Source organism: Salvelinus sp. IW2-2015, linkage group LG18, assembly GCF_002910315.2.
Source record: "Salvelinus sp. IW2-2015 linkage group LG18, ASM291031v2, whole genome shotgun sequence".
In the NCBI taxonomy this organism is placed as follows: Eukaryota; Metazoa; Chordata; class Actinopteri; order Salmoniformes; family Salmonidae; genus Salvelinus; species Salvelinus sp. IW2-2015.
Window position 1 is genome coordinate 33,097,903 of NC_036858.1, and position 12,057 is coordinate 33,109,959.

Consider the following 12,057-nt stretch of genomic DNA (forward strand, 5'->3'; position numbering starts at 1 on the left):
TGCAGAGTGGTGTAATTGCAATTTTACATTTGAAATCATAGTAATTTTGAGATCTATGTGGACCTAAGCTGTAAAAACTTCTCACATTGAATCTTTTATTATCTTTTATTTACCTTTTGTATTTGTACAATACTTCAAAAATACTGATGCATCACAAGGTGGAGGATACATTAAGTAAAATGTATTTATTTAGAAAAATAAATTAGAACAACACTGATTAGACATACTATAGTCAAAGTAACAAATCTACAATAAATCCTTTTTCATATTTCTAAACATATCGTCCTTTTCCTGTAAGATAGATGCTTGTCAATAATACAAACACACAAACAAATGTAGAATTAAACGGGATTTAAGCTCAACACCATTATACTACAGAACAACAAAATAGATTACAACTTGCCATTTGATAAGACTGAATAACATTTATTTGGAAAACATACTGCAATTGAATCCATTTTTAGAAACTTTCACCTCTGAGATACTGAGAGCAAGGGGTGAAAATACGTTTTCATCATTAGGAATGCTTTTGAATCAACCTTTCAATCCCTTTCCATCTGGAATGAAACTCTCAAGTCTCTCTGCCTACTTTTCTGGCCATGAGACATTTGTGAATCACTAACCACGTTTCCATCCAGTTTTTATGCGAGTAAAGTCATATCATATATATTTTTTTTATCACTACAGTTGTGAGCCTGTGATTATAATTAGGAAGTTTTGGTAAAATTGTATAAATGTTGACAGATAATTTGTTTGTTCGACATGGTGGGATCGTTTTGTGTCGGTAAAACTAATTATGCTAGAAATGGCGGAGAAAACGGCTTTACACGCAAATATTGATATAATAACCATCATATCGGAGTAAACTTGGAGTCATGCGATATGGTGTATGGTCCTCCCACTTCGACTCGGGAAACCATGCAGTTTTATTAGGCTACAGATTAAATAAATTCTGATTAACTTCACACGCCTTTCCAATAAATAAAGAGGCTCTTATTCGGGTGATATGATGATCGATGCTTGACTGCCGTTTGACAAATAAAAAGTATCCATATTCATCTCATCAAGTAAATTTTTTTTTTTTAAAGAGTTTAAAATGCGATGGAAACACATTGAACTTTAGATTTTGATTCGGTAAATGAAAACTTAAGCGAAAAGGTTCTTTTTTTGTGCACTACCTCATCACACGCTGATTTTTTTAAATCAGCAACAAGTCCATTTGCTGGAAACACACCACTGATGAAAAAAAAATCATATTTTCTTTATGTAGATTTTTTTTATATTTGCATGAAAATCTGTTGCCAATTAGATGGAAACCTGGCCACTGGGAACACTATTTACACCTCACTGTGGGGCTTAATCACATTAGCTAGCATGTAGGAAGTAGTAAGGAAAATAATACATTTCACACCTCAGAATGGTGGGTCACCATGTAGGACAGTTTCCCTTTCCCAAAACAGTATATGGATGCCACTGCCCACTGAGTTGCCAGTAAAACATAACCAAGCATGCAAGATCTGACAAACAGGATTTCATGATTGAGCGCCAATGCAATTGCCAAGGAGTCATTTTATGGGCAATCAAGGGTATATTTACTCTGATGTATCAATCAACAGGAATTGTTTTTCCCACTTCCTGGGGACAAGGCTCAGTGGGAAACATCCTGTATCTGCTCATACAGGCAGATAAATTGGGGGGGGGGGGGGTCATTTTCTGTTCGCATTCGACCATTCCAAATTGGAAAATAAAACAAACACCTCTTGCACTTCGCTCAATATTTTATGTTTTATGTTTCTGAGCTATTATAGACTATGATGAAATCTTTCATATTCTATAATATCATTATAGTCACATGTATTATAGTTGTGCTCTGTATTGAAACTCACTACAGACCCATTTTAGTGTAAGCTATTTAACAGCTGAGGTATAATCAAGAATAATATCCCTTTTGCACACCCATACAAGCACAGGGAATATTGGATTTATACTCTACAACACTGCTCATAAAACTGTACAATTCACCTTACAGTCACTTTAAAAGCTTTTAAATGAATCACAAAATTAATATCTAGACCTTAAAGTGCTTCTGCAGATCATCTTGAAGTTTGCTTGCACAAGGAGTTAAGTTATCATTATCCGTTATTTCAACCGTTCCATTCGAGCATTTAGCTCCATAATGAATTGTCTGATACCGATTCTCCCATGAATTACAATCAGAAAGAGCCCTGCGGTACAGAAATATAAATACGTATGATTATCTTAGTGTGGAAATCTTTTTAAAATATTGAACATTTTGAAATTCAATACTTACTGGTAATAAATGCAGCTTCTTACAAAGCAAAATCAATTTTACACTGCGTAATTACAAGCAGAATCTAAAAAGCAGGAGACCATAATAAATAGGAGACCAGACACTCAACAGATGCACATGGACTGTTTACCTGTACATATGAATACCACTTCTTGTGTTCTCATTACAAGTGCTATCAATCACTCTCAACCATTGTGTCCTGTAGTCTGTCAGTCTATTTGGTTCCATCAAAACACAGGAGTATCAGTTAACACTAGTCTGGTGATTGAAGTCAGAGGAACGGATGAGAAACTCAAATCCGCCATAGATAATGTTATTGCAGTGTCTTTGTTTACCAACTATGCTACTGCCCATGGACCAACCACTTCTTATTCTGTAAACTGGACGCATCTACAATAGTTAAAACCATTCCGTGATTTTAGTTGTCTATGGGGAAAAGAGCTATACTGCGTAAATACAGCAATAGAATACTGTATTACCATCAAGAAGGAATTTGTCTTGCGCAATCAAATTGCAGGTTCTATCGAATTCAGCCCTGAGTTGTGGATTTATTGTGCAGCGTCCTACACATTCTAATGCTCAAGACATTTAAGGCCAGGGCATTGATTGAAGTTCTTAATGTGGGTCCAGGCTGTAGTCAGCCCAGATTCTGTCACACAGGCCATGGGCCTCGAGAAAGAATCTTGGCTGACTACAGCCTGGACCCACATTAAGGACTTCAATCAATACCCTGGACCAGTGGTTCTCAAACCTCTCCTCGGGGAACACCAGACTCTTCACAATTTTGTTGTAGCCCTGAACTACTGTAACTCACCAGATTCACATAGTCAAGGGCTTGAGGATTAATTGACTATTTGAGTCAGGTGTGCAAGCTGTGCAATAGTTAAAATACATTGAACAGCTGGGAGTCCCCGATGAGAGGTTTGAGAACCCCTGCCCTAGACAGCCTGACATTTCCAGCGTCTCCCAGCTAAGATAGATCCCTCAGATAGCCATTTCCAGCTCAGCCTTTTTTAGTTATGTCTGCATTACTTCACACAATAGTTCTACTTAATCGGTTTCAGCCTTTAGCAGATCTTAGATGAGGGGACCTGGGCTAGGGGAAATGTTTGAAACGGGTTTGAAACAGTTGGGCTGCTGTCTGATTTTACAGACTTCCTTACGATTGTAGCTCACTCAAGAGGCCCAGGTGAAAGCTTAGCAGACAACACAACCAATCCCATTTCTGTACTTTCTTTGTCTGGTACCCAGGGCCGGCTCTAGCCTTTTGGGGGCACTAAGCGGGATTTTGTACCCCCCCCCCCCCCCCCACACTGTGGCCTCCCTGTTGATGGCGGAGATACATTGATTTAGTTTTATGGTACCCTTCCCTGACATTTTGCAATGTGGTGCAGAGAACAGTATGTTGAGACCTGAAATGAGTTCCTGGTTCGGGGGCCCCATGGCGGCCAGAGCCCCAAAGTGACCGCTTACGTCGCTTATGCTTGGAGCCGGCCCTGGTTGTACCACATTAACAAAGCAACAAAACAAAACCTTTTCAGTAAAGAACGTACAGCAAGAGTATTCACATGGGGGTTAACTTGACTTGTAGAAAAGTTTCATGTTGAGTACAGACCCTGGCATTTATTATAATTTCTCATGTACTGTGGTTGTGATCAGATGAGTGGTGTAGAGGCATCACTGTTAGAGGAGTTAGAGGGAAGTGTTGACCTCTGCTGGACATTCTCCTGTGGCTCCTTAGTAACAGACCCCACATCTACACTGCCATTGGATGGCCTTGTACGGGAACCACGGGAACTGGCCCTAAGGACAGGTAAGAAAGGGCTGGTCTCGGAGGTGATGATGATGCTGGGAATCTGGCCAATCATTCCTCTCGTTACGATGGCTTCTGACGAATCACCAGCCTGTCGAAGTCAAACAAAAGGTGAGATGAGAAACAATTAACATAAAATGCATAGATAATTGCACCCAATTATCTATGCAACATGGCAATTTGGATTCCTGGTTTAATATTATTTTCCCTAAAAGATGGTCTTGTATCCTTCGAAGCAAATCTCAAAGATCCCTTTTCCTTTGTCTCCAGCCAGGTCATGTTTTTTGGGTATGGGAGAAAAGGTACCAAAGATAGAGCTAGAGACACCATATTTTATGACAAACAATGTATATACAGTATGTCCTCTACTATTAGCAACTGTAATTTCCTTTCTAGGGTAAATTAGTTGAAATTAAATACACAGAGAACAGAACGACCGGAACATTACTTTTGTGCCTGACGGCGGGGCTGGAGTTAAAGGCGCTGCATGGTCAATCCGACATTTGCATTGGCCATGCAGCATTTACGGTGCTACAGCCTCTACAGAAGTCAGGGCATTCAGACTTATTGCGTTAAGCGGCGCAGCGCAGAACTGTCGAGTAGAACTGTTGTCAAGGAAGTGAGTTCGTGTTTATATAGTACCACCCACCCCCACCTACCGTCAACCAATCATGTCAATGAAGAGCAATATGGAGCCCTCCGCATTGTTACAACATTTGTGAGGCGCACAGGGATACGGTACCGAGTTCAATTTGGCCTCTGCATGCCTCCAGAGGCTCCTCAATTGCGTCACACCTTCTATAAGGAGCGTCAGACCACATTTTCGGATCAAGCATAAATTAGCTTTAACACAGCTTTGGGACGGAAGTAACAGCTGGCAAGAAGTGCACAATATCTGTCTTATCTCCGTGTTTATGGTTTGTAATGCTCATTACTTTAAACAAATGTACTATTAGTCATAATGTCATTGTCATGTCCTGACCATAGTTCTTATGTGTGTTGCTTGTTTTAGAGTTGGTCAGGACGTGAGCTGGGTGGGCATTCTATGTTGTGTGTCTAGTTTGTCTGTTTCTGTGTTCAGCCTGATATGGTTCTCAATCAGAGGCAGCTGTCAATCGTTGTCCCTGATTGAGAATCATATATAGGTGGCTTGTTTTGTGTTGGGGATTGTGGGTGGTTGTCTTCTGTCTTTGTGTTCTGCACCAGATAGGACGGTTTCGGTTTTCACATTTCTTGTTTTGTTGTTTGTAGTGTTCTATTATATTCTTTATTAAATCATGTTGAACACTAGCCACGCTGCGTTTTGGTCCTCTCCTTCATCCCAGGAAGAAAACCGTTACAGTCATGTTTGTGTCAATTTGAATAATTCATGCTGCAGGTTAGAAATTTTCATTTAAAATAAACCATGCGTCAACATCGCCTTCCAATATTAATTGGACTAAAATGAATCACATCATCTCACTTCAATGGGAATGTAGTAAGAGATGTTTTTCACCATTTTCAATTAATATTCATGCTTAGCCCTCCCAACCAGGTGCCCTCCAGCTGTCCTTGCCATGTGCCAACGTTTTTATACTTTTCACAAACGGCAAACTCATCATGCTTATCAAATTTCTATGGTTTGACTCCCAGAATCATAATGATATATATTTTTAACCACTAACCTGTCCATAAAAGCTTATGTGAGAAGCTGATTGATCAAGTCAATTGATTAAGGCATTATTCTAATGATGCCATATATCATTTTCAAACATTCAGTCACTTGTTGATATTTTGCTAACTTTACAAAAGCAATATGAACTAGAGGAGACATTGGCCTGTGCTTAAATGTTATTTTATTCCAGGTCATCAGTTAACATTGTGTTACTTTCGTCCCACCCGTATCTCCTGTAACTTCTCCCAGGCTAACACCCAAGACTAGGTATTATAATACTTGAAGCCTATGCTGTCATTTAATTAAGAAAATGACATAAGAAAATGTCAGTTTTGTCAACAACTCTACAACCAAAAAACCCTTCCAGGTCTGTTTTTTTAACTCGCTCAAAACCATTTTTTTTTAAAAATAATTTGGCGATACATGGGTAGACTGGGCTGGGTTTTCTTTTTGCAGGGACCTCGTCCTCCACATTAGGAATGGGTTGACACTATGTCATTCTAGCTTCTATGTTATCTGAGAAAAGTGTTACTTTCACCCGCCTTACTTTCATCTCGACTCTCCTCCACCTACAACCTGTATATGTAACAATGCTTTGGTTACTTAAAGGGATACTTTGGCAATGAAGCCCTTTATCTACTTCCCCAGAGTCAAATGAACACATAGATACTATTTCTATGTCTCTGCATCCAGTATGAAGGAAGTTAGAGGTAGTTTGACGAGCCAATGCTAACTGGAAGCCAGTCATTGTGCTAACAGTATTTAGCAATTGCGTAACACTAGTTAGCAACTTCCTTTTTTAATAAAATGTAACCCCTATTTTACCAGGTAAGTTGACTGAGAACACATTCTCATTTACAGCAACGACCTGGGGAATAGTTACAGGGATGATTGAGCCAATTGTATGAGGGTCAGATTGGGAATTTAGCCAGGACACCAGGGTTAACACCCCTACTCTTACAATAAGTACCATGGGATTTTTAGCGACCACAGAAAGTCAGGACACCCGTTTTAACATCCCATCTGAAAAACAGCACCCTACCCAGGGAAATATTCCCAATCACTGCCCTGGCGAATTGGGATATTATTATTATGATATATATTTTTTAACTGAGGAAAAGGTGCCTCCTACTGGCCCTCCAACACCACTTCCAGCAGCATCTGCTCTCCCATCCAGGACCAACCCTGCTTAGCTTCATAAGCAAGCCAGCAGTGGGATGCAGGGTGGTATGCTTCTGGTAAAGCAGAAACATAATAATGGTATCCACGAGTTCATCTGACTCTGGGGAAGTAGGAAAAGGGCTTAATTCCCAAAATCCCAAAGTATCCCTTTAAGACAGAAGGTTGGGGAGAATGGATGGGCACATAATGCAAACTTCTAGCAATCCAAAGGTTGCATGTTCGAATCGTGTCAGGGACAACTTAAGTATCTTAGCTAATTAACAACTTTAGCTAACCACAACCATAACTATTTGCAACTCCTTAGCATGTTAGCTAACCCTTACCCCTAACCTAGCTAACATTAGCCACAAATGCTAACGGCAACAAGACATATTATACTGTATGATTACTAAGACGTATGATACTGTAAGACTGCTTTTCCACCACCGGACCATTCGTAACATATCATAAAATTGGAGGAAGTACTGTAATATATCATAAGAAATGGAGGGACACAAAAATATATATATAATGTGAATGAGTGTGAGAAAGTATTGTTGTCTCTGCAGCTCAGAGTGGAAGTCTGCCTCACGTCATTATAATCTGCCACTGCCGTTCCTGCTCTGACATTATCGGCCCTGACTACAAATCAAAGAGCAAGTGGTAATATTTCTCCCCCTGTAAGGCCTAGCCTGCCATGAGGCATGTCACAGAACAGTTAATTATGTCTCTCATTGATAAGGCTGGTTAATCTGCTGTGACATTTGAGATTAAACTGCAGTGATTTAATAAGGCCGTGCCATCCACATGCCTGTTGTCTGCTCATGGCCAAACCCTGCCAGACCTCACAGGAATGCATTAGCATCCGTCAACACCAAACACACTGAGGTTAGGGCGGAAATAAAAAGGATGAATCGTCTTTGGCTAAGGAAGACACTATGGGAGCCCATTACCTAGCTGGGCTAAAGAGGGTAAAAAACCGGGGAAGACATGTAATGTTATATTGCAGACTCAGCCAAGGTTTAGTAGGGCATTAGTGCTGTTTTTTTGTCTATTGGAGGTAGGTAATGGCCACACTGATCGATACAAAACAAGCGCAATTGACTGACACTTTTGACTCATTATGAGTACTTACAGCTAGAGGCAAGCTGCAGTCCCTGTGGCCTATACCTTTTAATGAAATGTCATTCAGAGCTCTATAAGATACACAATTCAGGACTTTGAGGTTGGTTCCTGCTATCATAATGAGTAACATATTGTAATTATTCGGTGAGTCACTTCAATGTTACACTCAATTAAATACCAGTCACATGTAAGTAAAGAGTTTCTAACACAATTTAGCCTTCATCAAATATTTGATCTTGAATGGGCGGATGGCGACCACAACAATCAGTCCGTGTGACACGGTATTGCACATCTCCAAACATCTATCAAGTCACACCACAGATCACTTGTTACTAAGGCCCAAAGCTTTTAGTCCATCTAAAACACTCAGGTTTAACTCAACCATTAAATTAAGAGGCAAAGAGGATTTTCTAATTCAACCTGAAAGAGCGAATGTCCCTAAAAAACAACTAATCCCTTTGAAAATGGCATCAATATGAGTCAGAAACATTTATTCTAGTGTAAATGTTGACTACTAAGTGTACTGTAAATAGGATCATTTTGGTCATAGTCATTCTCGCCTAAAACAGAGTTTGGAACGAGTAAATGAAGTTTGGGTTTGGATTACAATTATGTCAACAAATCATGCCGCCTTTTGCCAAGCTCCACGTGCAAATCGCCACTTCACTTCCCTTCATTGAATTGGGCTCCGTTGATTCATCGCCCCCAACGTGTTCAAAGGATCATGGCCGTTTTAGACTGAAAAGCCCTATACCGAATGACCATGAAATGCAGGATTTTGATTATCATTATCACTATCATCGCTAGCATAGCTGAAGTTCGCTAGCTAGCTGGCTAATGTTAGCCTACCTCAATACAACTCAGATTTTGCTTGGAAACATGATAACATTTCAAAATAATACTTTTCTGTCATGATTGTGATGTGGCCAGATTGACTTTAGATGCACTATAACTTTAGCCAGCTAACTAAGATTGAGGGGACCACTGTATTTTAGCTAGCTAACATTAGTATTGCTAGCTATTTTTGACTAACTTTGCTAGTAACAGTAATGGCAAAGTTGTTTCCTACTAATTTGCCTACTTTAGCAATATCATCGTATTTCCATGTCACTAAGTTAGTGTAATTTAGACAAAACAGTCACATTAACCACCGAGGTGCAACCCATGTGAAGGGCAGAAATAAATATTGGATGCAGCCACTAGCTAACTCTTTTCTGACTACAACAGTTGACTAACTAGCAGCAACAAACTCAAACCAACCCAGGGCCATAGCAAAATATGTCACAGTTGGTTGCATAGTGTAACGGCTTCCCCGGCCTCAATCTAATCCAATGGAGCCAGTCAGTCTACATCTGTAAAGCATTAAATTAGCTTCCAAACAAGATTACATTATTTCTCGAGCTATCTTATAATTGAGGGAGGATGACAATTGTTGACCCTGTTTTTCTGTTAGACAAAGTGCAGAGTTGGGTGCCAGACTGATCTCCTGGTCATGAACAGATGCTACCAGAAGGAGACCTACCAGAAGGAGTAAGGTGGGTATCATAACATGTCCGTCAATGTGATTGCAACGGTTTACCGTTTCACTTGCTATATTCACAACTTGTCAGACAAGACCTCAGAATAAAAGCCTAGCCCAAACCATGGAAAACAGCCCCAGACCATTATTCCTCTACCAAAACTTTACAGTTGGCACTATGCATTCGGGCAGGTAGCGTTCTCCTGGCATCCGCCAAACCCAGATTCGTCCGCCAGACTGCCAGTGTGATTCATCACTCCAGAGAACACGTTTCCACTGCTCTAGAGTCCAATAGAGACAAGTTTTACACCCCTCTAGCCGACGCTTGACATTGCGCATGGTGATCTTAGGCTTGTGTGCGCCTGCTCGGCCATGGAAACCCATTTCATGAAGCTCCCGTTATTGTGCTGACTTTGCTTGCAGAGGCAGTTTGAAATTTGGTAATGAGTGTTGCAACCAAAGACAGACGATTTTTAGCTTCAGCGTTCGGCAGTCCCGTTCTGTGAGCTTGTGTGGCCTACCACCTCGCGGCTGAGTCGTTGTTGCTCCTAGACGTTTCCACTTCACCATAACAGCACTTACAGTTGACCGGAGAAGCTCTAGCATGGCTGTGTGCTCGATTCTTTATACACTTGTCAGCAACGGGTGTGGCAGAAATAGCAGAGTCCACTAATTTGAAGGGGTGTCCACATACTTTTGTGGATATAGTGATAGGCTACAAAAGCTATGGGACATTTATTTAAAAAAAATGTTTTATACTAGACCTAATAGCCTATTCGGGGAAAGAAGCAGGCTTGCTCTTGTCAATTGCTGAATGTAAAACAGACCTACAGCAGCATAGAAAATGCATGTTGGGGAAATTTGAGGAGAGAAAGTGCATTTGTTGTGATAACGTTGTACCGATGCATTGCAAATAGTTGCACAGGACATACAGAGATGAGCACAGTGAAAAAGATGTCCCAAAGGAATTGACCAGCTTTAGAAAAATGGAAATCACTTACAAACCACTTAAGCAATGAGGCAATGACATGCTGTGCAAGATGCAGGCTAAATGGCATTTTTTGCTTTTGAATTGTTACATTTATATAAGAGTTACTATATTATTTTTCATTAAGCCAAGATGTACATGCATCCTACTGCATTGAAGTATTATTTGCAGTTGTCACTACGACAATGAACACTGAAAGCACTGAATGGTCACTCTGAACCAGTATCTGTGTGTTACATGCTGACTAGGCGGGGGCCGCGCATGCGTCCGCGTTGAGCATCCACACCAGTCGCAATCAGGACATGCAGGTTGAAATATCAAAACGAACTCTGAACCAACTATATTAATTTGGGGACAGGTCGAAACACATTCAACATTCATGAACATTTAACTAGCTAGCTTGCTGTTGCTAGCCAATTTGTCATGGGATATAAACATTGGGTTGTTATTTTACCTGAAATGCACACGGTCCTTTTTTTCTGAATCTTTGTAGAATTTTTACCCATTGAGTCAACACAAAATCATGTGTTCTCTACTCCGACAATTAATCTACAGATAAAGGGGAAATCTAGTTTGTTTCTAGTAATCTCTTCTTCTTCTGTGGACTTTATATGGCGGTTGGCAACCAACTGTAAGGTACATTCCCACTACCAACTGGACTGGAGTGTGGACCTCAGTATATATTTCAATCACCCACGTGGGTATATGCTCCTAAAAACCAATGAGGAAATGGCAGAGGTGGGACTTGCAGCACATCATGCATCAAAAATAGAACCAAGTTCTATTTTAGTGCCTGGCTACGCAAACGCACACGAGCAGTTTGGATGAAATGATTGAACAACATGTATGTGTACATTTATTTTGCAACGCTCACACACGTAATGTGTTAGAGACCTCATGAATATCTGTGGTACCACCTTATAGGCAGAGGCAAGTAGGATGCATTGATCAGTTGATTGACAGGTGCAGGACTCTAAAAGGATAAACATTCCTCTACGCTGCAGTAGGGAAGTAAAGTGGAAGTCGAATCCATAATTTCCATTGTTTGGCTGTGCACATAGCACATACAGTAGGATCTGAGGGCCCATGCTGAATCTTTTTAGCCTCTTAAGGCGGAAGGGGCATTGTCGTGACCTCTTCACGACTGTGTTGATGTGTGTAGACCATGATAGCTCCTTAGTGATGTGGACAAAGAGGAACTTGAAGCTCTGGACCTGTTCCACAACAGCCCCGGCGATGTGGATGGGGGCGTGCTCAGCCCTTCGTTTCCTGACGTCCACGATCAGCTCCTTTGCCTTGCTGATGATGTGGAAGAGGTTGTTGTCCTGGCACCACACTGCCAGGTCTCTGACCTCCTCCCTGTAGGCTGTCTCATCGTCGTCGGTGATCAGGCCTACCACCGTTGTGTCGTGTGTAAACAATGATTGTATTGGAGTCATGTGCGGCCACACAGTTGTGGGTAAACAGGGAGTACAGGAGGGGACTA

The 12,057-nt window shown here is 40.8% G+C and overlaps 1 protein-coding gene across 1 annotated transcript in view; it reads right to left on the bottom strand.

The window, feature by feature from the left end:
- Positions 1-1,729: 1,729 nt before the first annotated feature.
- Positions 1,730-12,057, bottom strand: part of opn4a (opsin 4a (melanopsin)) — a 71,832-nt gene continuing 61,504 nt past the window's right edge. Inside the window, exons 11-13 of the mRNA XM_070448434.1 lie at positions 11,223-11,230; positions 9,914-9,948; positions 1,730-4,215 (exon numbers count right to left, since the gene is read on the bottom strand). Of these exons, the coding sequence (XP_070304535.1) occupies positions 3,967-4,215; positions 9,914-9,948; positions 11,223-11,230 (292 nt within the window). The 3' untranslated portion in view covers positions 1,730-3,966. The remainder of the gene's footprint in view (positions 4,216-9,913; positions 9,949-11,222; positions 11,231-12,057) is intronic.